At 42.7% G+C, this 27903-nt stretch overlaps 2 protein-coding genes across 3 annotated transcripts in view; both read left to right on the top strand.

The window, feature by feature from the left end:
* LOC120299418 (RNA/RNP complex-1-interacting phosphatase-like) overlaps positions 1-7145 on the top strand; it is an 11630-nt gene extending 4485 nt beyond the window's left edge. The window contains exons 6-9 of the mRNA XM_039324257.1: positions 954-1000; positions 1932-2007; positions 3852-3953; positions 6015-7145. Of these exons, the coding sequence (XP_039180191.1) occupies positions 954-1000; positions 1932-2007; positions 3852-3953; positions 6015-6057 (268 nt within the window). The 3' untranslated portion in view covers positions 6058-7145. The remainder of the gene's footprint in view (positions 1-953; positions 1001-1931; positions 2008-3851; positions 3954-6014) is intronic.
* A 3284-nt stretch (positions 7146-10429) lies between these two features.
* LOC120299416 (STAM binding protein) lies at positions 10430-26611 on the top strand. Of its 2 annotated transcripts, none has more exons than XM_039324251.1 (10): positions 10430-10574; positions 11983-12195; positions 13805-13880; positions 15318-15413; positions 17811-18174; positions 19253-19377; positions 21102-21239; positions 21952-22064; positions 22877-22976; positions 24026-26611. In XM_039324251.1, exons 2-10 carry the CDS (start codon positions 11993-11995, stop codon positions 24080-24082), a joined length of 1272 nt encoding a protein of 423 aa, XP_039180185.1. In that variant the 5' UTR covers positions 10430-10574; positions 11983-11992; the 3' UTR covers positions 24083-26611. The 2 variants fall into 2 exon arrangements, with proteins under 2 accessions (XP_039180185.1, XP_039180186.1); XM_039324252.1 differs by having other exon boundaries at positions 10454-10574; positions 17811-18033.
* Positions 26612-27903: the final 1292 nt, after the last annotated feature.

The following is a 27903-nucleotide window of genomic DNA, read 5'->3' on the forward strand; positions in this document are numbered from 1 at the left end:
GGGCTACTTACGAACTAGCTTCAAAATCCCAATGGTCATCATCCCCCCCACTTCCCTGCCCCAATTCTTATGATGACACTTTGGATTCTTGCCGGCCAGGCTGCATTTACCACCCGTGGCCTTGTCCCATTACTCCTGCCCAGCCCTGCGTTTCAGTCTTGCTGAAAAGCTGCATTTACTTCTGAGTCTCAGCAAAACTGGCCCATTCTTGCCTACTAGGTTGTAAGCCTCCTGGAGTCGTCTTTTGGCAAGATGGGTGGCATATAAATTTAATAAATAAATAAATAAGTAGTGAAACTTGGGTTCACTTAACAACCATGGCAGTCACTTTATTACCATGGTGATTGCTTAATGATCACCACAAAAAAGGTTGTCAAAAAGGGTCGATCATGTGAGTGACCTGATTTACAACCATGTTTGATAGGCAGATTCCATTACAGTCGTAACTCAAGGACTTCCTGTATTTCAGTCATGTAATTAGTAGTTAGACTCTTATTTAGTGCTGTGTCCGATTCCTCTGTTTCTGTTCGTTTTTAATGCACAGTAAATATTCAAAGTTGTTGTAATCCAATTAATGTATTTTTAAAACTGAACCAATTTTTAAAGAAGTGTTATGAGATCTCATTTCCATGGAGTAATGAGGGATGAGGTCATACAAATGATGCTGTTTGTGTTCATTTATCTCATTTGTGTAATTAAATCATTGCACAAATATTAACTGACATAAACTGCATAAAGCCTCATTTTATTGGAACTCAGTAAACTGTAAACAGGCTGTTTTCAGCAGACTGAATTTTCCTTTAAATTTACATCATGCAGATAATGTAAATCTGAGAGTGAATTTGTTCTGTTTATGGTCTGTTGCACTGAAGTCTAGTAAATGAGCTTCACTGTGTTATAATTTTTTCTTATGTTAGTTTTCTTCTTTCTTTATGTATTGTTCTTGTGTTAAGATACCTTATTGATGTTGAAGGAATGGATCCAAACATAGCAATAGAATGTAAGTGTTGTGCCCTTAATTGAGAGCACTCTAGTTCAACTACAGTGTAGCTAATAAATGTAACAGTTTGCACAGCCAAAAAAAGAAAAGAAAGACAAAAAGCATTAAACACTAACAAATAAGCACTGTGAATTAACCTAATTTCTAATGCCTTGCCTTATTAAAATAGTAGGATTATGGGATATGATAACCAAAAAAATAGCTATTAATTGCAGGCATATTTTACAAGCTATCATGCAAAAAAGAAACATTTTTCAGTTTTGATTAGATATAATATACCGTGTTGGTGATATAATTCATCAGATTATCTAGAAAAAAAATGTCTCTATGACTACTTCAAGTTATGGAGTTTTTTAAAATTAAAGAACTCCATAACTTTCCCTTTGCCACTAAAATACTTATAAAAATACATAGGAAATTTGAATTGCACTGATAAAGAAAAGGGCCCGCAATGCTTTCTCTAAAGATGTATCTTTCCCCTTGCACACAGTGCGGGTTGCTGTAATCTAATACTTGGTCAACAATAGATTTTATTGCACTTTCCAGTAGGGATGTTGTGCAAAACTGATAGCCCTGGTAAAAGCGAAGCACGGAATGTCTTGGTGTTACTTAGAATGTCCCATTGACAGAATGAGATGTTTTGCATAAAACTACTTTCTGACTGACAATAGTGATCTGGTTTCCATAGAAAAGTATCTTGGTCTCCATGCTGCAAATTTAGGAGTTTCCCTGAGAAACTCCTGCCTCTGCCTCTGGCCCCATGCCAGGAAATTGCCTGTAGAGATAGAGCAGTTTATTTTATACAGTAGAGACTCCAAGATTCCCTGGAATTAAGATGTGCTGCTGCTTTGTGCTTTAATGAAAATAGTATGTGTAGAAATAACATCTGTATAGTGGGGCAAGAACATTAAAGCTATGTTCTCTTTCATAGTGTTCAACAGATGCAGGGGACATTCTATAGAGAGAAAGAACTATATTTCTGCTCTTCAAAAAACATCTGGAACAAGGTAATTCTCTTTTCCATTGTGACTTGCTGAAATGGAACATTCCAACTTTTTTTTTGCATTTTGTACTATTGAATTCCTGCCTGTGAAGTTGTGTTCCATAGCTGCTAGCTCTTGCACATTATCCTATAAGCAACATACAAACATATCCCTCACACTGTTTCAGAATGTTACACAAAGTGCAAAAAAAACCCCTAGTACTAAGCAAAAGAAGTAAGCACTAGAGCATAGGAAATCAATTGAATCTAATTTATACAAATGCTACTCATTATGCCTGTCCATATACTAGCATCACCTTTGGCAAGATGGGTGGCTTATAAGTTTGTTAAATAAATAATACTATTCCTCTAAATTATCCTGATTTTCCCCAATTCCATCCTTCGCTTTATTTTGCTTGAACTTCTCATGCCTTTCTTTTTTGGAATCTATCAACACCATCCAGCCACAGTTTTCTCTACAGATAGTCGGGTAACAACCACTTGTTCAGCATCCTTCAAAAATATGATGTGCTATACAAGGAGGATATAAATCTGGTCCTCAAAGTTGCATCCATCACAGCATCTGCATAGTCATATGATTGCAATCCGGGCAATTGGCAACTGGTTCATAATTAAGAAAAGTGAATCAAAATAGCAATTATGTGATCACCATTTGTGACCTTCCCTACCAGCTTCCCTTAAGCAAAGTCAGTGGGGAAGCCGGTATGAGGTTGAGAGTCACTCTCACAGGGCTGCTTTTTTGCCTGTCTGTGCTCCATAGCCCTGACTGCAGTGCTTACCCTCTTGTCTGGACGCTGTAGGATCCACCCATGGCACCTATCAACCCACACCATAGTGTTTGCCCGCAGCACCATCCATCCATAATTCTTGCCCACTGGCCTGCTTGCCTGGGATTCCCATGTCATGATCATGTGATATCCCATTGCAATGAGCAGAATGTGTTAATACTCACATATGGCTAACATATCATTGTCTACTTACAAAGTACATGTATGTTGACATCGCCAGTTGCCATACTATAATCACATTTCCTACAGATTTGTCCATAAGTATATTAAACCATGGGAACATGATTTCCCTGCACATTTTCTCCAAATTGATTAGACCACCTTCATTTAGTTCTTTTACATCGTTCCTGTTTCTTTTAGTTTCACAGACACATAACCTATCTATTTTTTCTCCATTTATTTCATTCCTTAATTCATGCTCTTCCAGGTAAACCAGACAGGAAACAGGATTAGATGAACTAATTCTACCTTATTGTAAGGCTATATTAACAGAGTCTTGCAAATCACGTTCACACCATCACTTAATCACCTGAACCTAAGTTTCTTTCTCCACCATCAAGCCACTTGGGGTTCCTCCCTCTCGTCTGATTGTTCCCTAAGCAGTATCTCTTTCCTTCCTCCCCCAAGATCATCCACACGTTCCATTACAACCAGTGACAACATTTACTTTCAGAGTCACAGTTTCCCACTTGCCATGGTCATCACCAAATCACCTTAGATATTAACTTCCACGGTTCATCATGACTTTGCTCATCCAAGGCTTTCACATAATGCTTGTCATAAAAAAGGCATAGACTAATTACTTGTTAGAGATAAACACATCCCAATGCAGCACTTTCTGCTAGTATGTTGGTCAGCTTGAGCACAATTTGCATAACCAAAGCCCAGTTTTACAGTGTTTTTTTTCTATTCTGGGTAAACTAGAACTTTGCTATAGCCAAAACGCCCTGCAAGCCAGAAGACTATGCCTAGCATCTAGAGGTTATTGACAAGATACTCTGGACCCCTGAAAGCAATATTTTAAACAACTGTATTTGATTTCCTTACTTTTTTTCTAAAGGAACCATCATATGGCTTGGATGAAAGGGCATGTTGGTCATATCCCAAATCCTGATTATGAAGTTGCTGACTATGAACCACAAAACTGGGAACACACACCAAGGTTTTTCTTCTTCTTTTATTTCCGTGGATTCAATATAATTCAGTGAAAATAGAGCTTTCTGAGGTTCTGGATATAAAAGTAGGAAAGATTAGGGTAAAGTTAGATGTTGACATGAGCACAACTAACTTCTAGAGGTATCTCATTCCCTCCCCAGCCCCCAGAACAGTGCTCAGCCCTTCATGCTGTGTCTTCCATAAGAAACCTTGATTTGTACTCCAGAGGGACTGGGGAGAATTGGCAGTTCCATGGTCCCCTGCCTGTTTTTCCTACCTTTAAAACCCATTTTCCCTGAAAAACATTTGAATTGCAGAATGGTCGATTTGATCCAGTTTAACATCTTCTTTCCACAAGTTCCCTACCCTGATCACTCAGCTGATTTAGGAGGAGGCCCAGTGGCTGAGTATGTTGGTTAAGGACCCAGGCGGTGGGAGGGACATGGTTTGCACAAAGCAGGCTACTGTTGCTGTGCAGTGGATGGAAGGATTAACCTTCTTCCCTTGGCTTTTTAAAATTACTACAAAATTGTGCAAAATCTTTAACTTGCCAGCCACTACCTATGCGTCTCCTGGTAGATGGTTTGTTTCTGACATCTTGTGATAGATATGAGTAAATAAATCCTCGTGGTTAGAACAGTAACCACAGACTTGAAGTTACTGGGTTGTTGTCATTTTAAGGGGGAAGAACCGTCTGCTGCATTCTCTATTGACAACATCCTGAACTTGGGGTTCTCACATATTGGTTTTTTGTGCTTTGGGTCAGTGACTCCTAGCAACTAGTCCCTGCGGTTTTCTTGGCCAGAGGATTGGAAATGGCTTGCTATCGCCTTCTTAGAGGAGAGGGAGAGGGGAATCAGCTCCAGGTCACCCAGACAGCTTTGTGGCTAAGGTTGGACAAGAACTCAAGTCTCCTGGTGCATAATCATGGTTTATTGAGCAAGTCATAATTGTCTTCATCTTCATACTACACATAGATGGGCATTGCTTAGAACAATCATTGCAACTAGGCACAGCACAAGTCTGAAAGTTCTGGTGACTGACCCAGATTGGATCCTGATTACAAACATAATCCATAGTTTACAAACAACTGGGTCACTAAATCAAAGGGGCCACATCATGGCTTAATGAATCTAAACCCATCTGTTAAGCTCTTAAATTCTATGGTTTATAGCTCTTTTTTTTTTTTGCTGAAATGTTGCAAGATTTCGTTTGAGAACAGCACGAGGGGATTCTTCTGGGAAATGGCGTAAGATCAGCGTTTTTCAACCTGTGGATTTCAACTCAGGAATTCTGGGTGTTGAAGTCCACAAATCTTAAAGTTGCCAAGACTGAGAAACATTAGCATAGATCACCAATAAAGAGATGCTATCTTCCCTGTGTTTTCATGGAAGCTCTTGTTATATAAAAGTTTATTTAATTATTAAAATTTTATGCTGCCCATCTCCCCTATGAGGTGACTCTGGGCAGCTTATTTTACCAAACTTATATTCTTAAATTCCATTTTATCACTTAGTCCTTATGCTATAATATACAACTCTAACCTCTATGCCTCTGTGTTTATCTAATTCCTAAACGGCTACAGGAACAATTCTGTTCTCCTTATTGCCTGACCTTATAGTAAGGTCTTTCGATTTTATTTAGCCAATTTCAAATCAGTTGGCTTCTTTTGCTGTGGCTTTGCCATTTCCCAGTCTGTGCTGGGGAAAGGTTGCCAGCCTCTTTGCCGGGGTAATAAAGCTGCTGGGCTTTGCTTCAGCTTTTAGCTTGTCTGCAATTAGCTTGCTGAAATCCAAGCCAGCTTTTCCTTCAACATCAATTGCCTGCTAAGCTAATGGCTACCTCATTACTCATCCATGAGACACAAATCTTCTTCTGTCAGCACCCACATTCTGGTGCTACCGGTGTATCTCTTTTATCAGTGGAAACCAGGTGTGGCCCAGTGCCACATATTTTCAGGGGAGAAAACAAAGGAAGGATGAGCTCATGTTGGCCACTGCAAGCCCTTCCTTCACCAAATGCTCCTGTTATTTATGCATCAGCAGTTTTTGCCTTCTTTCTGTTTCAGGCATTTTCCATTTAGGAGAGGTGGACGAAACCAAAGAAGGTAAATTGCAGAGGACTCAAAACATCTGCAGATAAAGCATGTATCTCTGGTTGGTCTTAGATGAAGAGGACATCTGCTCCAGGGGTGTTCATGTTGTACCACAATAGGCAGTCATAAATTGTCATGATTTGTGTAATTTAAAACTGCATTGTTATCTTGATTTGGCATAACTATTTCTAGAGTAAGGGTTTCTAGTATCCTTTTTCGACAGTGCTCAGGTGTGAGAGAAAGTATGATTCCTGGAATAAATGTTTTCATGGACTAATTTTAAAATAAATACTGGCTTTTATGCTTATCCATGAGCCGTGGTGGTACAGTGGTTAGATGCAGTATTCCAGGCGGACTCTGCCCACTGCCAGGAGTTCAATCCAGCTCAAGGTTGACTCGGCCTTCCATCCTTCTGAGGTCAGTAACATGAGGACCCAGATCACTTGGACTTCAGTAAGTTGTAGACCACAACCTACTACTTGATAAGATAGAAAAATGTGGGTTAGACAGCATCACCACCAGATGGATGCTTTTTATTTAAGGAGACATTCTCAAATCTGGAACCAGAATCTCATCACCTGTTACAGTGAAGGGAACCAAGCTTACAATCCACAACACACAGCCAACAGCGTACATCAGAGATCAGGTCATAATGTCAGGCCCAGCAATAAGCTGTTCTTCTCCCAGCAACAATTTCAAGGATATCAAAGACCCTCTTTTCAAGAACTCAACCCTCATGGCTCTTCGTAGCAACATAGAAGTCAAATAGACAAACACTACTGGATCCCTTAATCATGAAAAAATATTTGGCAAGAAAAGATAATCTGTGGAATTGATCTTTAAATTACACCATTGCTGTTTGGATAGAATGCTTCCTGAGTTGCATCTAATTGCCACCTCATCATTTAGTTGCCTTTTTGGAAGGAAGAGGAGGAAACTGGAAACCTGATACATATTTCCAACAGAAGGATTCTGTTAAAGATATTCAATTAATTCACTCAGAATGTTTTCTTCTTATATCATTTGAATAAATATCTTTAGATATTGCTGTTTAGCTATTAAATAAAATTTATTGTTCCTTAATACAGTACAGTGTACTAAAAATGTCTTCACAAGGAAACTGGTTTTATTCTTTTGAGGTTGATTTCTACCTTTACTGATGTATGAGGTTCAAGCTTGTAAAAGATATTCAAAGTTATATTGTGATTTAGAGAAAATTCTCAGTCCTTTAGCATTAGTTATGTGGTCTGGTATAACCTGGGAGGCATCAGGTTGCTAATCCTGATCACATTGGTAAGCTCTATAGGAGTAGCTCTTTTGAAACTAAAAATGTTATTATTCTTGAATTAATCCTGAGCGGCTATATGTAACTGAAGTACAGTAGATGGAATTATGGGATGCATTTCCTGCTGGGAGAAAAGGAGTGTGCTTAAGTCTTAGAACTTGTGGTCTGGAAAAAGCAGTACCTGAAATATAGATAATACCTTTAAAATAGAATTTGCAGCCCTTAATTAAAATAGAATACATTGTAATAGACAAACTTTATTTTGGTAATTGACCAGTAAAAGTATGTTTAATAAAATGAACACCACAAAACTATATCTTAACAACTATTAGCAACTATTTGTGAGCAAAGCTTATATATAACGTAGCAAGATTTTGATATTTTTAAAGATAAATTGTCCTGAATTATGGATATACTTTTATACTAGGTGTTGCAGCATCAAAGCATGGTCTAGTATTGAACATCCTGTTATAAATCCAGCCTAGTCATCCCATTGAATGTTTTCAGTTTCAGATAGTGCAAAAAAAAAAAAAAAAAGCTACGAGGTAATAAAAGTAATTTAGAATGGTGGATACCAGTTCTACCTTCACTTTTCACAGCAACAGATCATTTGGCCCTGATACCAAAGGATTGGGGATAGGATAGGATAGGATAGAACAGTGGTGGCGAACCTATGGCACGGGTGCCAGAAGCGGCACTCAGTCCTCTCTGTCAGTACGCTCGCCGTTGCCCCAGTCCTATGCCTTCAGTTGGGTTTTATAAAACCTTTTCGCTTTAGGCCTCTGCCGCCATGTGCAAAAAAAAAAAAAGGTTCAATCAATCAGTCAATTTCAACTTCTCGCGGGAAAAAAAAGATGCAAAGTTGGAATTGATTGATTGAACTTTTTAGTCCCACCCAGTCTGCCATTACCACCGTAGCCATGCCCAGCCAATGGGCCATGCCCAGCCAATGGTAACACATCAAAGGAAAGTACAAAGAAAAGTTAATTGGATAGGACAAAGCCCATGCTGCCCCTTTACATAGAAAGTCAATTATATGACGTTAAATATGCTACATACTAATTATAATACTAAGCACGATCATTTAAATGAGCTTCTAGAAACTTGTAGATGGAGAATTTAGAATGTTACTGTCATAAGGTTAGAGTCCATGAAGAGACAAATAAGATTAAATTAACACTGGAAAAGTTATTTATCTTTCAGGAGATAAGCTACAGGCATCTTGTTACCCAATTACACTTCTATCCAATCCTCACCTAGAGAGCAAAAATAGTTTAACTTGCAGTTAGGAAACATTAAATGCAATAATCAATTAGCAGTAGCAAGGTCCAACTATTGAGGGGAGAAAATTCTATATTCCAGCTGCAAGATTCTGATAAACTATTTAACAGTTTATCAGTTAATAGTTTAAAAGAGAGAAAAATAAAATTCAAAAAACCATTAGTTAGCAAGTACAATATTACAAAGTCCATATTGTTGGTGATACAAAGTCCATTTTTGGTAGCCCTCACTAGGATGACTAAAAATAGCTGAATTAGCAGATATTTTAAAAATTATGTTATCTAAAATGAAATTTAAAAATTAACACATTTTTGAGACTAGAAAATGTGAAAAATATTAAGAATAAATAAAATTCCCTTATCAATCCAACAATATTATGTCAACTACTATATAAGCATCCAAATGTGGTCACTCAAAAGCAGCAAATGTTTTGAAATCAGTAATTTAAGAGATGAGTAATTTAGATCAATTTTCTGATTTCTATTTCATATTGTAATGCTCATTCGTGGCTGAAAAATGGGATGAGCTGGTCTTGCTTAACTAATGCTCTGTTTAGCAAACCAAAGTTACAATGTTACTGAAAAAGTAACTTCAAGACTAATTGCATTTACAACTGCTGCAATGTCCCTGCGATTAAGTGATCAGGACTCCGGCTGCTTCACAAATCGATGGGCATTTACAACTATTGCCTTGTCACGTTCCGGCTTCACAGCAATGGAGAAGCTAACAGTAAAATTGCAAAACACAGTCAGATGGTGTCTTGCTTAATGATTACATCCCCTAATGATAAAGAGTTCCCAGTCCAAAAAGTGGCTGCAGCAAAATGTGTTTACATTCTGGGAGTCTGGTGCTGAAATTAACAACTCTATTTGGCAGAGAAATGATTTTCAAACTTGACATGCTGGTTGAGGAATTCTAGGAGCTGAAGTCTTGGTGTCTTTCAGACGGCCAAAATACTGTACTAGAGTAGGGGTACCCAACCCCCCCCTCCAGGGACCGCAGCATGCCAAGTTTGAAAATAACTGCAGCATCATTTCATTAGGCATCGTCTCCTTGCTCGATTAAATCATTGACTGTAATTCCATCCTCCAAGACTGATCCTGGAGCGACGTAATGGGATCAGGCCCTTCTCAGAGCTCCTGCAGAAGCTGGTATATACCCATCAAAACGGCGATACGCCTCCTGCAAAACGAGATGCGTTTCTTTTCCAGGTTATTTTACAAATTAGAACTGACGGGGGCTTTTTGCCTTTGCCTTTTGGTTCAGTTTTTAGCCTTCTCATAGGCCTGTGCTTGATCAGGGAGCACAGAGTTGGCTTAATTTCACCGCCCGGCTCCCAAAAATAAACACGCTTTGCTACATCCTCGTTCTTAACGATCGCTTTCGGGGCTGGGAACTCCATCATCTGGGGATGCGATCTTTAAGCAAGGAGCCCCCTAACCCTGCTTTGCGATTTCGCTCTCCGGGAAGGCGGCAAGTGGTCACCGCGGGGTACCTGTAAATGCCCACCGAGAGCGAAGCTGCCGAGATCCAGATGGCCTCACCGGGCAGCTCTCGAGGAAGTCGCGGGGGACTGAATCTGGAGAAAGCTCCGAGCCCGCCCGCCAGCCGCAGGCCTCGCCCGGCCGTGTTTACTTTCCCACGAAGCCTCCTCGAAAGAAAAAAAAGTCATCCCGACCCAGTTGCGGCTTTTCCGGAAGCCCTGCGAGACACGCCCCGCCCCACCTAGGAAGCCGGGCGCCGTACAAGCCGCCTCCGAGGGCCGAAGCCTCAGCCAGGGAGCACGGCCGGCCATCCGGCACTCACAGGAAAAACTTCTGGGTTGACCTTCGTAACAGAAGGAAGCGGAAGTTCCTCGGCTCAACTTCCGGCCTCATCTCAGTGTCCGAGAGCTGGCCTAGAGAAGCCGGAAGCGACTTTTGCGCGGTTCTGTGGTGGCCTGTTGCCGGCCGGGAGCTTCTGTGCAGGTCAGTCGGCGGGAGAGGGTCGCCTTTCGCCTTTCCTCCCGCCGCCCCAGGACAGCAGGCAGGGCGGGCCCAAGGGGCTTCCGGGGCGGTGGGCGAAGGGCTTCTCGGGGAGGAAGAGAACAGAATAACAAAGGGACCTTGGAGATCTTCTAGTCCAGCCCTCTGCCAGGGCAGGAGAGCCTAGACCAGGGTTAGGGAACCTTGGCTCTGTTATGACTTGTGGACTGTCGAAATCCACAAGTCATAAAAGAGCCAGGTTTGCCTATCCCTGGCCTAGACCATCTCAGACAAGCGACTGTCCAGCCTCTTCTTAAAAGCCTCCAGCTGAAGGCAAAGCTGTTCCACTGGTTGATTGTCTTCACTGTTAGGAAGTTTCTCCTTAATCCCAGGTTGCTTCTCTCTTTGATCAGTTTCCATCCATTGTTTCTCGTCCTTCCCTCTGGTGCTTGTGACCCCCTCTTCTTGGTGGCAGCCCCTCAAATACTGGAATTCTGCTATCATGCCATTCCTAGTCCTTCTGCAACCATTCTTGATATGTTTTAGAGGGGATTTCCTTTACGGAGCTGCCAAGTGGGATGCAGCTCCTTCCTTCCAGAGTTCTTACTGACCAGAAAACACTCAGCCTGCAATATAAAGCATGGTTTGCTCAATTTGTAGTTTGTCGATCAAATTTATACACTGATCAACTCACTAATCTGATTAGGTGATGAGGGCTGTGCTTTGCATCTATGTGCTGAAACTGTTTCAACTAAAGTTTTCCTACTGAAATTGCATTAATAGGACTATGTAGGTTGCCCTTATCTGCTTTCAGAGATAAGGCTGATAGGGAAAAATATTCTTTAATGTCATGTATTGAAACAAACTGTAAAGCTAGAACTTCAAGCTTCTTTGGGTTCAAATACAAGTTTTCCTCATTCATTTGCTGGAATTGGGTATGTCTAGTTTAATGCAGAGAAGGACTAGGGGTGACATGATAGCAGCCTTCCAGTATCTCAGTATCACAAAGAAGAGGGACTCAAGCTATTTTCCAAAGCACCAGAGGGCAGGACAAGAAGCAAAGGATGGAAACTAATCAAAGAGAGAAGCAACCTAGAATTAAGGAGAAATTTCCTAACAGTGAGAACAATTAACCAATGGAACAACATGCCTCCGGAGGCTGTAAATGCTCCAACACTGGAAGTTTTTAAGAAGAGATTGGACAGCCATTTGTCTGAAATGGTATAGGTTCTCCTGCTTGAGCAGGGGGTTGGACTAGAAGACCTTCAAGGTCCCTTCCAACTTTATTATTGTTGTTATCTCAAGGTTATACTGATATATCTAAGAAATCTGGAATATATGGACTAAATAACTAACAAATATTCAGATCATATTGATACAAATATTCAGATCATATCAATTCTTCTTTCAGATTAACCTATATGCCTGACCATGCAGATGTCAGCCTGCCCCCAGAAGACCGGGTCAGAGGTCTCATTCATATGGGGAGTACTGTGGAGGTGAATGAAGATGTTCCACCACGGCGATACTACCGTTCAGGTGTTGAAATAATCCGAATGGCAACTATTTATTCTGAAGAAGGCAACATCGAACGTGCCTTTATATTGTACAACAAATACATTACGTAAGAAATAAGCTTTGCTCAATTATAAGCCTTTATTCTGACAAATCAATAGAATATCTTTGTGTTGCAAACTAGCTAGCCATCCTGGAATTTGTAAACTTTTTATTTATCTTTAGCCCAAATGAGTTCATCTGTTTTTGCCTTGCCTTTTGCACCATCTAAGTAAAACATATAGGAGCCAAAATTACAATTTCTCCAAAGAGTTTGTTCTGTCAGAATGTTGTATGTGTAGGAGCAAAGTAGGTTATAGATATTATAATACAATTTCCTGAAAGGAAAGATGTGTTTTGCTACTTATCATACAATAGTTCTGGCTTGAAAACAATTTGATTTGGGGGAGGGGGAATTACATAAAATTAAATTTCTCTTGGGCTACAGGACTGGATCTTCAGAATCCTATTGGCAATAGAGATGTAATTTCTCAGGGAGAATGTATGATTCTGTGACAGATACAACTGATCACCTTTGAAGAAAACTACACTGTGTTACTGCAGTGTAGAAGAGGTTTCCTGGAACCTCATCTGGAAAGAGAATTTGTGTGGTTATGTGGATAGTAATCTTGTCTCTAAAAATATACTTTTAAGAATCTAACCCTGGGATGTATAGCTTCTGGCTCTGTGGACTTGATCATGTTTCCCCAAAAATAAGACCTGGTCTTATTTTATTTTATTTTATTTGCCTCCAAAAGAGGCACCAGGTATTATTTTCCATTCACTTCACAACGGTGGCATCGACAGCCCACCCAGCTGGCCCCCTTCTTCGGCCAAAGGATCAGCTTCATTCTGCATCTGAGAATGGAGCTCTGGCCTGCAGTTCACAGTCAATCCACAGCTCGGTTCTTGGCTGCAAAGGCCTTCCAGAAAGGCCTCTGACTATGAAATGCAGGCTGAGTTCAATTCTCAGCTGCAGAATGAAGCTGATCCTTGCAGTGAGGCAAATATCGATCCACGGGAGGTCTGGGTGCAATGGTAAGCTCCACCACCACACCATCCATGCCCTAGCTTGATTTTTTGGTGCCTCAAACTAGGGCTTATTTTTGGGGTAGGGCTTATATTAGGCCCACTCCCAAAAGTCAAGCTAAGGACTATTTTTCGGAGTAGGTTTTATTTTCGGGAAAACACAGTACTGTTCTTCTTGCCAGCTTGCCAGGGATAAGGAGTAAAGGGTGGAATAGTGAGTAGTAGAATCATTTAAGAGGATAGTATAATCCACATGGAGCTCCGTTTCCATCTGTCCTGTTTCCCATCGTTCGCTCCCTAGAGACTAAAATGGATGATCTGAAACTTGAGCTGGCCACGAACAAGGAGTGTATATCGGAGGTGGTGGCCCTTTGAGAGCTGTGTGCAACGAAATTTCATTTTGATGTATGCCAATTGGTGTACGTTCAACAGTAAAGTTGTTATTATTATTATATAATATTTGAATTTAAAAATAGGGTATAATACATAAGTAAATAAATCAAAACATTTGGAGAGCCTCACCTTATTTTTGGCATAAGTATTCTGATTAAAATGTTTAGACATATTCTTAGGCATCCAGGATAAATATAATGAGTACACTAAGCCTAATTTATGCTATCTTAACGTCCCTTTGTGCTCTGTTCTTTCAGGCTTTTCTTAGAGAAACTCCCCAAGCATCGTGAATATAAAACTGCAATCATTCCAGAGAAGAGAGAGACAGTGAAAGTAAGTGATAAAAATATTTTTCTTGTAAGAGTGTCTCCTAAAAATTGCCTGTACATTGGCAATAGGAAAAAGTAAGTTGGCTGCCCAGTTAGCATGTTCAGAAGTCCTCTTTGGAGAGAATCCTGCATGAGAGTTTTACAAGTTTGATGTACAAACTTGATGCTCCTCCTGTGAAACTGAATATCTCTGTTCAATCTCACATTTACTTTTTCAACTTTGCCAGTGGAAGGTGGGAAGTGCTGTTTGTTTCTTTCTGGATGTGATGCCTCTGTTCTTCTAACCAAGCCAAGGCAGTCCATGGCTCATTGTTGTTCATGCCTTTAATTCTGAATTAGTATTTACTTGCAGAAGAGCCTAGGACAGTGGTGGTGAACCTATGGCACGCGTGCCAGAGGTGGCATTCAGAGCCCTCTCTATGGGCATGGGCACCCTTGCCCCAACCCCGCCTCCCCCCACAGCTCCCTCCTCAACAGCAGCCCCCCTGGAGAAGAGTTGCCCCCAGGCACAGCCCGTGTGGAGCAGCGCAGCCAAGGACATGGCTGCTGTGCAGCAGGGACAAACTCCACCCTCATGTCCCGTTGCACGCAGATGATGCTGTGGGGCGCGGGTGGAGGGCGTTGCTGGCTGTGGAATTCTGGGAGTTGAAGTCCTTATGCCTTAAAATTGTCAAGTTTGGGAAACACTGCAGTAGGTGATGCTAGGGGAAATCACATAGAATACCTGAACAATTAGAACAGGCGCCCCCCCCCCAGGACTATGTGCTCTCTCCATTACTCTTCTCGCTAGATACAATGACTGCATCTCTAAGGGTCCCTCTGTTAAAGCATTGAAGTTTTCAGATAATACAACAGTCACTGGTTTAGGTTGGAATATAGATGGAAGGTTGAACAACTGGCCCTATGGTGCAGCCAGAACAATGTGGAGCTGAACACACTTAAAACTGTAGAGATGAAATTGGATTTTAGGAGGAGCCCTCTTATTCTACCGCTGCTTACTACGTTAGGTAACAAAGAATCAACAGTAGAGATCTTCAAGTTTCTAGGTTCTATGATCTCCCAGGATTTAAAATGGACACCTAATATTAGAACCATCATTAAAAAGGCACAACAAAGAGTGTTCTTTCTACATCAACTCAGACAGTTCAGACTGCCCAAAGATCTGCTGATACAGTTCTACAGAGGAAATATCACATCTGTCATTTATACTTCTATAACTGTCTGGTTTGGCACAGCAACCAAACAGGACAGGTACAGACTTCAATGGATAATTAGGACTGCAGAATAAATAACGGCAGCCAGCCTGCCTTCCATTGAGGACCTGTATACGGCAACAGCCAGAAAGAAGGCTGAAAAAATATCTACAGACCCCTCACATCCTGGACAGCTTTAGTTCTAGTTCCAAATGTCTAATTTTGTGCTATTTTTTTCCTTAACTCAGAAACTAAAAGAGGTTGCATTCCCTAAAGCAGAGGAGTTGAAAAAAGAGCTTTTAGCAAAATACAACAAAGAATATGCAGAGTACAATATACAGAAGGTGAGTAACAGAATGTTCTGGAGTTCTCTGTTGCCTTGGCTGTTGGAATGCTTGGGCCCTAATCTGGCTGTGCGAAAGTAAACCAGCTGGCTGTCATGCTAGCAATGTAGCTCTGCTGACCTGGATTGATTCTCCTTAATTTCTGGGAATTATGTCTGTTGAAGCGCTGCAGAAGCCCAGTCGGTATCTTTGGAGATACTGGGAGAATGCACAGTCAAGGGACAAAATAAGCTGCATCAAGATAAAAAGTGGGTAGGGCCTTAACAAAAACTAAAAAGATTTAACTTAAATGTAACTAAAATGGCATATATCTAATATGAATATTGTTGGGTATAAATGACGGCAGCTGGTTGATGTCTAGGTTCTGAATCTAAGCAGTGTTGGGCCCTCATTTGTATTTGAATAAGAAACAAAGAAATGTTTTCAAAGAAGTTGCCAGGAAAACTACATGGATCATCGGATCCAACCCTCTGTCTGTTTTAGGAATCCACTATTGTGACAGCCCTTCCTTCAGTCTCTGTTTAACTACTTCCAGCGAAGGAGGCTCCATCAGCTCATAAGACAGGCTGTTCCACTGGTGAACTTAATATTAGGAAATTCTTGCAGCCCCGCCGAAATATAAACATGTTTATATTAATATAAAAATACTTCTGCCCCATCTTTCATCACAGCCTTTTAGAAGGCCATTATCATGTACGGTTGCAAATTTATTTTCTGGTTAAACATACCTCGCCTCCTTCCTTGTAAGATTTCCCTCCAAGTGTCTTTTTATGATGGCACACTTCAGTTTGTCACCGCCATTCCTAAATTGCAGCGTTCAGTCGGGGTGTGTGTGTGTGTGTGTGTACTGTGCTCGAAGTTTGAAATGACCAGTGCAGAAAAGAGAAAACCATGCCTTCCTTGATCTTGGCAGCCTGCTGCTTCTGTTGCTGCAACTAGAATTCTATTTGCTTTTTTTTTGCAGCTGCTCCACACTCTGGGCTCATGTTTAGTTAGTGATTCTTTTCACATGCACGGTTGCCCTGTGGATTTTCCCTAGTCCTTTAGTTGCCTTCCATTTTTCCTATTCAAAATGTAGAGCTTCACATCTGTCTCTGCTGGAACTAATTTTGATGGTTTATGAATATTGTTCCAGCTTGCCAATTTTTCCTGAACTATGTGATACTGCCCTCTAAAGATGTTCCCCACTCTTTGTGATTTTAGCATATTTGATCATCTTATTCTCTAGTCCATCCCCCAAGTCACTTAGGGTTGAACAACAGAAGGCTTAGAAGAGGGTCCCCCCAGATGCCACCCAGTCTCCCCTCCAGCTGATTGAGAAGCCACCGACAGACATTCATCCGGTGTGCTTGTTCAAGCAGCATTGTAGCCATCAGATAGTGACATACCACAGTCCATCCCATGTTTTGTCACCTTTTCTACTAGGATTTCATGGGGGAAATTGTTGAATACATTGCTGAAGTCATGACAAACTATGTCCACTGCATTTCCATGATCACTTAAACCAGTCGCTTTATCAGAAAAAGGAGATCAGGTTAGCTTGGCATAATTGTGTCTTGATAAACCCATATTACTTTCCATTTAGTCCCAGCACCAGTTCTACTTCTCCTCCCTCTCCCCCTTTCTTCTTTTTAAATTACTTTTAGCTTCTCTTCCAGCCCAGGCTCCTTTTGTACATTAGCGTTTCTAACTATTTTCCTTGTAACATAATGGAAAGGCAGAGTTAAAAAAAAATGCAAACAATATATAGAAAGCTGCTTTATGAGCCAGTCACCTAATGAGTTAAGAGAAGAGCAACCAAGATGATCAGGGGACTGGAGGCTAAAACATATAAAAAATGGTTGCTGGAATTGGCTATGTCTAGTTTAAGGAAAAGAAGGACTAGCTAGGGGTGACATGATAGCAGTGTTCCAATATCTCAGGGGTTGCCAGAAAGAAGAGGGAGTCGAGCTATTCTCCAAAGCCCCTGAAGGCAGGACAAGAAGCAATGGGTGGAAACTAACCAAGGGGAGAAGCAACCTAGAACTAAGAAATTTGAAGACAGCTAGAACAGTTAACCAGTGGAACAACCTGCCTCAGAAGTTGTGAATGCTCCAACACTGGAAGTTTTTAAGAAGAGATTGGACGGCCACTTGTCTGAAATGGTATAGGGTTTCCTGCTTGTGCAGGGGTTTGTGCTAGAAGACCTCCAAGGTCCCTTCCAGCTCTTGTTATTCTATTCCGTTCTGTTCACCTGTTCTAACTATTGGATCAAATTCTCCCAAAGATCATCCCTGCTCCTCAAATCTTGCTCAGTTCTTAACCCAGATTTTGCTGCTAGGGAAAGAGATGCCCAAAGAGTGTTGCTCCTGCTGTCATTTCTCATATGATCTGGTGACTCTTCTCTTACCATTCCAGAAGAAGCAAGAGGAGGAATTTGCCCGCACCTTGGCCCTACAGCAACAGCTGGAGGAGGAGAGGCAGAGAGTGGCTCGCATGAAGCAACAGCAGGCCGAACAGGAGCAGTTCCATGCCTTTGAAGACATGATCAGGCGCCAGGAGCTTGAGAAAGAGCGCCTGAGGGTGGTGCAGCAATTTGGGACAGCAACTCCCGGCCCCTTGGAGGATCCCTTAATACCTGGTGTGCTCAAGCCCCCCACCGATCCCCAAACCCTTATGTCTGCTGGTCAACCTTTGAGCCCCGCTGGAGGAAGTGGACTACCAAAGCCGCCCATAGTGGACAGGTCTCTAAAACCTGGCACTTCGGGGAACTCAGAAAACAGTATGTTTTGGGATGAATTTGGTACACCTTCTAGAGAATGCAGTGATAGTCTTGTCGGAATTGGCTCCCAAGGCTCAAAATAATCCCCTCTCCCTGCACAATCCAATCCCTTTGTTGCAGATGAGGGAATGCTTAAGAGGCCAACATTTGATCTATTTCACATTCTAATTCTAATGAACTGGAAGGTTCTTAGCAGAATATCTGGATTGCTTGGCATTTCTTTTGCCGTCTGAAATCTGTTGTTTTCCAAAACTTAAATCCTACCAAAGTCGAATCTTCTACATGCTTCTCTTTGCATCCCATGACAGTCTCCAACCAGCTTTATAGCTAAGTAGCCTTGGGCCACTATCCTAGAGTTGATTCTTGCCATCTGCTTTCTAAGCAAGGTGGCCTGGAAACAACCACTGGGGTCAGAGGAGACCTCTTTGATTCTCCAGATGAAGGCCCATCCTGTTTCCCAGCATGCTCCATCTTCTGAGAAATCAAGTTGGGTAAGAGTTGTGCCACTTGGCCTTGGAGAGAGTTTTCCCTCAAAGCCTGGCAAGATGACGGTCTTCAGCTGTTAACTGGAAAACCCTGACCTCTGACCCAGTGGAGGGTCCTGGCATTAAAGGTCCTTGTCCTCGTTTGTGCCACCAAAAGGTTTTCAGATTTCCCCCTAAAAGTTTCTAGGTTGTAGATGGTGCTGCTGCAGTGATCTGTTTTTGTAATAGATTAGCAATATTTATTTTTATTGAAAGCTTTAAAAAAAAAACACAAAAGCTGGAATAGCACAAAACCACTTTGGAAAAAGATTTCCAGCACTGCAATAGGTTAGCTGATTATTCTCACCACTTTTGGCAGGAGTTTGCTCTGGTTAAAATAACGCTTGGCCCTCTGAAAGCATAAATCTCAAGTCCACATTTTTCTGTGCCCTGTTTTACAAATATCAAGTGAGACTGCTAGACTGTGCCTTGTGGGTTGTAGGCAGAGCTTGTGATGAATAAAACTGTCTCTGCCTAGCAAATTAGCAAGTTGGGGAAATGGCTATGCTGGAATTCAGCCTATTACACCCTGTGACTTTGTTCTTTCTTTACAGATGCAGTTATAGATGGTCTTCGCCACATCATTGTCCCCAGGGAGCTCTGTCATAAATTTCTGCAGTTGGCAGATGCAAATACAGCCAGAGGTGTGGAGACATGTGGGATCCTCTGTGGGAAGCTGGTAAGATGATGGCATAAATCCTCAAGGCTCTGTGAAGTCTCCTGAAATGGTAACTTGATCATTTGATACAGGTCTCGCCATTCCTCTTTGAAGGAAGTATGCAAGTATATGAGATAGAAGGAGGCCCGAGTAGTTGGAAGAACTATAGGGTCCTGTTACTTTTAGAAACTGTTGCCTGTCATAATAGACTTTTGTGATTTAAGTATGACTTAAGTATGACTCGTGATCAAGTTATGGCAGGAGTTCCTAACTGAGTGAATTGCAAATGGTAAGGAATTTGCCCTATAAATTCAGGGAAAGCAGATGTCCAGTTCTGGTCACCAAGATACAAAAAAGAGGCTGGGACTCTAGAAAGAATGCAGAGAAAAGCAACAAAGATGATAAAGAGAGATTCAACTGAGAATTGAGGAGAAATTTCCTAACCGTTGGAACAATTAATCAGCGGGAACGGCTGGCCTCCAGAAGTTGTGGGTGCTTCATCACTGGAGGTTTCTAAAAAGGGCCATTTGTCCAGAATGGTGCAGGGTTTCCTGATTGAGGAGGGGATTAGACCACCAAAGTCCCCTCCAGCCCTGTTACTCGATGTTCCTGTTTTCTTTGTGCCTGAGATAAGGACAACAACATATTTTTTCGCAGACATAAAAGCAATAAAAATTAGATAGAAATTGGGCTTCTTTTAAACATTTTTCTCTTTTTTGTGTGAGTGTGCTACAAGACGACATCCAGTATTTCAGTATTTCTCAACCTCAGCATGTTTTAAGATGGGTAGACTTCAACTCCCAGAATTCCCCAATGAGCCCCACTAACAACATATGTGCTATTTTCTCTTTTGGAGCAAACAGCATTAGGCAAAGTGCAGAAAAAGAGCAAGAAGCAATAGGAAAAGAAATTAAAGAAGATGAGAGGAAAGGAATTTACACCAGCACAACTCACTGCTGTCTATTTCCGTGTAACTTTCTATGTTTGCAAAACATTGTTGCTTCCATTGCATCCCGATACTAATTCACCCGTTGACTTTTGTATTTGAGAGGTCCCGTCTCTTTTACTCTTGCGGCTCTCATGCTCTCTCTGCAGCCAGGGTGCTCTTGGCTTTCCCCTTCCTCTTAACATGCTCACTCTTGGCTGCAGCTTACGTTTGTTTTGGGATTCGGTCCTCATCCATTTCCTTTATGTGACCAAACCCACAGGCTTCTATAGCGGTTTCACAACCTTCACCCACTGGTGTCTCTTTTTGTTTGACCTCACAACTAAATACAGATAGTCTCGACTTGCAACTACAGTTGAGCCCAATATTTCTATTGCTAAGTGAGCAATTTGTTAAATGAATTTTGCCCTATTTTGTGATCTTTCTTGCCTCAGTTGTTAAGTGAAGCACTGAAGTTGTTAGGTTAGTGACACAGTTTTAGGTGAATCTGGCTTCCCCATTGATTTTGCTTGTCAGAAAATTGCAAAAGGGGATCACATGACCCTCCCGGGACGCTGCGACCATCATAAATGTGAGTCAGTTTTGCCAAGCATCTGAATTTTGGTCACGTGACCAGGAGGATGCTGCATTAGTCATAAGGGTAAAAAATGGCTCTCCCCCTCCCTTGCTGGTCCGCATAGCTGGAAAGGTTGGGGAGCACTGTTTTAGAGGATGCCATATTCCCAGGCCTGCCTACCAACCATTTACCTGAAAAAATTATTTTTTCCTGACATTTGGCCTTCTTTCTCTCCCCCATCAGATGAGGAATGAATTCACAATAACCCACGTCATTGTTCCCAAGCAGCATGGAGGCCCTGACTATTGCAACACTGAGAGTGAGGAGGAGCTCTTCCTAATCCAGGATCAGAACAGCCTGATCACCTTGGGATGGATCCATGTAAGCGTCCTTTGCCCAGGCCCTTCCAGGGTCCAAAACCTGCCCTGGGGTGGGTCTCCTATAGCCGTTCTCTCCCCGAGAGAGAGAATGGCTGCAGGGCAGAGGAAGGTGTGTGTGTGTGTGTGTGTGTGCGCGCGCGCATGCGCGCGCAAAGTCTCTCCCTGGACAGTCCCTCTGGGCTTCTCTGCTGGTCCAGCCAGCGGCTTCTCTCCCAGAAGCTGTTCCTTCAAAGGAGGACCCCCAGGTGGATTGCCTCTGGGTCTTCCAGTAGATGCCCTTTGCATGCCCTTAGCGGGGGCGGGGACCTCCTGGGAATCTTGCCCCTTCTGCCCACTGAGTAGTCCACTTATGGGAACTTTGATAACAGTTTACAAAACTGTTCATATTTCCTTGTTCGTATTTTTAGAAGTTCATATTTTCCACATTTTGGATTTTTTTCTCATTATATACAAAATGTGTCTGTAAATAAGAACGTGCAAGTGTCTCAAAATTGTACACAAAAACTATATTTTTGAGAATAAAAACCGGCAATATATTAAAGAATACTGCTTAAAAATGTTTATCTCCAGAAAATACAGAAGAAAATTTTTGTTTGGCCTTTTAAAAGACAGAATGGAAAAATGATAAGCAGAGTGAAACTGAAACATATCCCAAATCCCCCCCCCCCATTCTTGTTTCATTTTAACATTTACCCTCTTTTTTCTTGCTTCAGACTCATCCTACTCAAACAGCTTTCCTTTCCAGCGTGGATTTGCACACCCATTGCTCCTATCAGATGATGTTGCCAGAGTCTATTGCTATCGTTTGTTCACCTAAGTATCAAGAGTAAGTTATTGGACTGTGTCTATCCCAATCTGGTTGTGAGATTGAGTAAGATCACAGGGTTGCATTTGGGACTACACACCCTTCACATCCTGGACATAAATTCCTCCCCTTGATACAGCGCTATTGGGCACTGCATGCCAAAACAACTAGACACGGGGACAGTTTTTCCCTCGGGCCATCAATCTGCTGAACACCTAATTCTTACAGTGCTGTCTAATATCTGTGTGTATTTACCCATATAATATGTAGTATTATCACTTATCCTTATTATCTTCTTTATTCCCCCTCTCTTATTGGGATGATTGATGATGGTGATGATTCTGTTGCTTTGCATATATACTGAGAGCTACTGTACCAGAAACAAATTCCTAATCACACGAGCAATAAAGCTATTCTGTTCTGTTCTGTTCTTATTGCTTTAAGGGACAAGTACCACATTTCAGATGCACTCTGTGCCTCCCTGAATAACTAATGAAATTGGGGAAGATTGTGATTCAGAGGCACCTCGGGTGAATTTAAGCAGCTCATTAATGAGGCTACTTTGTTCAAATCCTGTGGAAATTCTAGTTCTGTTCCAGTTTACCTGTTGAGGGAAACTTAGCCAAAACCGAGAAGGGCAAAATACAAAGAATGATCCATATTGTAGATAAGCAGGGTTCTGGTTTTGTAGGTAGGAAGGAACTGTTCAGTTTTGGACAAGTTTCTTCAAGGTACAGCTCTCCCTCTGTTCTTCTGAACTTAATACTATTCTTGGCTCTGAGGCCATTCACACCATTTGGAGCCAGCTGATTTTGTCCACAATTACTGTCTAGGACTGGATTCTTTAAACTGACAGACCATGGAATGGAGGAGATCTCTTCCTGCAGACAAAAAGGATTCCATCCCCACTGCAAAGATCCTCCTCTCTTTATTGTAAGTACCCGAGAGAAGCAAAGGTCTTCTGGTTGCAGCTGCTTCCCAGAACTCCCTCTGAAAGTCCAGGGGAGGCCTTTCCCCAGGCCTTGGCCTGGCATGCGGGGCGAGTCCGGCCTTCAGGGTCGCCCTTCTGGCCTTTGGGTGGGAGGTTTTTTCCTTCCTTGTAGGATTTGATCCCTTCAGTGTTGTCATGGAGTTGGACAACCGGATGCGTTTCAAAATAAATAAAGCAGTGGGATTTTAATGGTGAAACTCTCTCTGCCTCTTCAGGTCAGGAAACAACTTTTCTCCATCTCTTCCCACCTCCTCTCTAAATTTTCTACTGCCAAAGCTTCCTAAAAGTGTGTCACTGCTATAGATTTAACTCCAAACACCAAAACGGGACCTCGGTAGCATCACTTGGAGGTTCTACAATGGAAATTCAGAGCTGAGCAACATCTGTGTACCTCCTCTGGTGCTGTTGGGTGACCTTGCCCAGAGGCTTTATATAGATGTTAAACACGAGTAGAGGGAGTACGGAAACCACAAAATGGGGGCTCGAGGGCAAGGCCTCTTCCCCATCAATACTGACTGGAACTGGTTGCAGAGGAGAGAAGAGAACCAGCACAACACAGTGCTCCTCACTTCCAGCCTCTGGAGCCAATCAGAAAGATGCCATGGTTGATGGCATCAGCAGCTGCCAAGAGGTTAAGAACCCCATTCCGTTCCCGCCCGAAGAACACGGCCCCTGCTTTTCTTGTCCCCTGGCCTGAATTCAGACCCAGAGCCTCCAGATAACCTGCTCCTTCCAGGATTCTCTGGAGCTGTGCACCACCATCTTCTCGGCAACTTTTCCTAAAAAGGAAATGTTGAAAATTGGACAAAAAGTGTCCAGAAAGTTGGGTCCTGGGCAGCTTCTAGGGGGAAGGGGAACCGCCGCCTGTTTAGGAAAAGGCAGGACGGCCCTGTCTCCAAGGAAGGAGCCATCGGTTCCTTCCAGGTAAGGACCTGGCCCTTCAGTGCCTATATTGTTCCAGACTGTCATGGGTTTCTTTTCTCTCTTTCAGACTTGCAACCATGTGACCATCATGGAACAAGAAGTGGCAGTGCTGGACCTTCGATAAGGCTGCCTTTATATCTCTCATCAGCTATTTCTGTCCTTCTTAAAGCTAATTTATGGTTGCTTCTCTCACTTTCTGTGCAGTGATATCCAGAATCTTACCTGTAACAACAAAGGAATTTTGCCTTCTCTTTGATCACATGCAAATAATAATTTGGGGCATTGCTGAGAATCAGTAAAGCAAAATTATAAACTAAAATTAACCCTAACCTTGATACAGCTAGTCTTGGCTGCTGACAAAGGTTTTTCAACAAACCAGGCTCCAGAACACACACACAGGCACAAACAAACAGGAACAATTCTTGGAAGTGTTTGGCTTGACTCGGAGAACATCCATCCTTCTATCTATTAAGATCTTTCTCAACTCTTGCGTGTTCTTGGAAAACATCGGCCCCATCAGTGATTTGGAATTCTCACACTCAACTGCTGTGCCAAAATTTTGACTTTAGTGAGCGGTAATAAAGCAATTTTTGTGTCGGATAGAAGAAAGTACCCACAAAGAAAATCAGGCTAGTGCCTATAGGTCTTAGATTCCTCTTTCCTAGATTCGGGGTCCTCAACCTTTCTAATTTTACGGACTAGAGGGGGGGGAGGAGAGGAAATGGTTCTGTGCGAGTAGCAGACATACACACTTATGCATGCAGTTCCATTTGAATGAGTGGTGGGCACTCCTGTGCGTGTGTGAAGCTCCATTTGTGTGAACACAAATAGAGCTGTGTGTGCTCACTTGCTGCAGCCTTGGGGTTAGGGTCCCTTGCCCTAGATAATGGCACCTTGTTCCAAGGGAATAATTCATGTGTTTACGAAGAGAGAATCAAAGGAGTTTCTTGAAATAACTAGCTAGGAGGTTTTTTTTGTTACCGATTCTCCCTTTTTAGGAATCTGCATTTTATAAAAACATGTCAGTCTAAGCTTAATCTTTCTACGGCTATGCTTTAAACCCTGTGAAAGACTAAACTACCCCATGTAGTCCATGTGCAGAAAAACAGCCTAGTAGAAGATGCAAAACGTGTATTCAAGCTCAATAAATTCCTCTCGTGCTGCTGCTGTGATCCTCTCCTGCCCCAAAGTGAAAAAGAGTGCCCAAAATATGCACGTGACCTCCATAATTGTTTCTCAATAGCAGCTGATGCGAAATGAGACCCTTTCTAATTCCTGATTTTCTCCAGTGACTTCATTCAGTCATAATTAGTTATATTTCTGTGGAGAGAGACATGAAAATGCCTATCATTTCTGCACAAATTCATTCATTTACCCTTGGTAGTGTGTTTCTGCTACCTGTTTCAAGTTGTGAGGAGGACTGGCTGAAGAACTAGATGTGTCACTTCTTACTGAGAATAGGCTAAGTTTGCTCCTTGAAAATAGGGCACCAGGCTTCTTTGCTGCATGTCCTTCCCCAGGCTACAGCAGGTTTCAGCATGGGTGGTGCCTGGGTTCCAAAGTCTGGGTGTGTGAGGAACAAAAGTGGCTGTCAGAGCTGATTTAGGAGGGATTATTTCACTGAATTGTGCAGTCTGTGATCTGTCCTCTGGGAAAGCCAAAAGCTTCCAAAGTTGTCTTGGGATCTGGCAGGTGAAGGGCAGCAGACATTAGTAGTTCAGATTTCTCAGAAGACAGCTGTCAATTGCTACTGATCTTACTCTGCAATATGCAACTGCAGAAAAGTGCTGGAAAATAGAGTGTTACCTGTTCTCTCCAAGGGATACTTGGCAGACCCTTTGCTATGTGGTTTGCAATGAGTATCTGAATATGCTCTGGAAATCTTGCATCATGCTAATTAATGATTAATAATTAGGCAAAGTAGGATTTTTCAAACAGGATCATCAATAAAAAATGTGAAGGTTAAATTGGTCCCCAACCCCTGGGCCATGGCCCGATACTGGGCTGTCGCCAGTTTGGAACTGGGCTGTGCAAGTGTCAGACCAGCACACAGGCGCAGCCCCATGTGCCCGAGCAGCGGGTACCCGTGTACGTTCAAACGCCTGCTGCATGGAGCTGTGTGTGTAAGTGTGCGCCCCTGCCACTCGCGCAGAACCATTTTCCCTCCCCCTCCCCCCCCCGCTGGTTCACAAAACCAGAAAGGTTTGGGACCACTGAGTTAAATGGCAGAAAACCTTAGCTGGTGGCCTCAGTCCATGATAGTCAATTGGATAGTGCAAATTCCCAAGCACGGCTGGCCAGCTGCTGCCGCCTAACCAAAGACAGCTTTGCCCCCGACTCTCAAGGCAGCGTCCCTGGCCTGAGAGTTGGTCCCCCCCCCCCCAGGCCAGGCCTGTTCTATGTTCAGGGCTGCATTCCACTGCAATGGCCAAGGGATATGAACCCAAGGCAGGAGCTGGACTGGATGCCCAGATCAGTGCTGCCTTATTCACAAATTGGGGCTGTTTGAACAAAGGCTCCGAATCTGGAAGGGGAAGGGGTCCTCTGGCTGAACTCAAAAGGCCTTCCTGGCGTAAGCAGAAACTGACCTAAAGCTCTGAAGCTGCCACTTGGTGAGCAAGACTGTTGCAGAGGATATTCAGCATGCCTTGAGGGTTATCCATTAAATTTATTGCCACAGACCACTCATTGGGAGCTGTGCTGTGCAGGGCTTCAGCAAAATCCCCTCCTCTTCACTGCTCCTCTTTCAACAGGGCACCAATGGACCAGGACAGTTGGTGGTGAGGTGGGTTGTGCGGTTCTTCAACTGCACTGATAGCTGGGAAGAGGTCTGTGTTCCATCTTTTCCCTTGTTCTTCCTGCCACCTCTGTCTCTTGTGAGCCCAACACAGGTGTGCAGGTAGGAGACCCACAGACAGGAACATCCTCTTCCTCCTTTCTGGCCGAGTCTGGGAAAGTCTGGAACTGGGGGGCATCCCTTCCAGCAACAATGTTGGATGCAGCAACTTTTGTCTCCAGAGAAGCGCCCATTTGCAGTATGAAGAGCATTGTGCAACAAGCCAATTGTGGTTTGATGGGCTTAACTTTTGCAATTACTGTGTTTTGCAGATTTGCTTCTGTTGACAAATTTCTGGTACAATTGTTTACAGGGCTAAGAGCTGGTTTTGGTGTCCTAGACAGAGCTTTGCTGTTGACCAAAGGGTATGTTTAGCCCAGGTTTTTACTTGCTTGAGCACGAAGCCAGCACTACAGCCACTTCTGGTAGTTTTCTTGGGATATCTGGAACAGTTAGGCCTGTTGCTTCTAAGCAGAGAGATTCCAATTTCTGATATGTGCGTGCTTTTTGTTAGAAGCCGTGTTCGTCCCCCCTCAGAAGCAGAAGACTCACCAGCAGCTTTAGGGCTGCCTGCCTTTGCAGCAGAGTCTTAAGAGGACTCTCTCCCACCTGCCACTGCTGCTTGTAAGATTTCCCCAGATTTGAATGGAAAGCAGGACCCCCTGGGGATTTATTTCCCTACTCCCACTGCCCCCTCCCTTCTTAGACTCAGCCTCTTATATGGAAACTTTCTGTCTCCATTCCTGGGTGCAGTTCATCAGGTGTCCATTGTGCCACCTTCCTGGGGCAGCCTTGGCTGATGGATGCATCCGAAGATGTCCATGGTTCCCACCGCCCTCTTCCCCAGTTCAGCTTTCTGGCTGGATCATGCTGAACTTTCATATTTTGCCCGTAATCTTGTGTAGATTAAATGAACACATTTAGGGGGATGGGGGACAAAGCGCAGCATTTGCAAAGGGAAGTGAAACTGGATTTTAATAAAATTGCCTATTTTTAAGGTGCCACATTTTTTTTTTCCTGCAAGTCTGTCTTTTGAGGTGGAAGTCGGGGATCTGGCGGTGAATTTTGCTGCCTGTCAAAAAATATAATGCCAAATTTCTGTCCTTGAG

This window comes from Crotalus tigris, unplaced genomic scaffold, assembly GCF_016545835.1.
Source record: "Crotalus tigris isolate CLP2741 ecotype Arizona unplaced genomic scaffold, ASM1654583v1 scf7180000024293.1627790, whole genome shotgun sequence".
Taxonomy (NCBI): domain Eukaryota; kingdom Metazoa; phylum Chordata; class Lepidosauria; order Squamata; family Viperidae; genus Crotalus; species Crotalus tigris.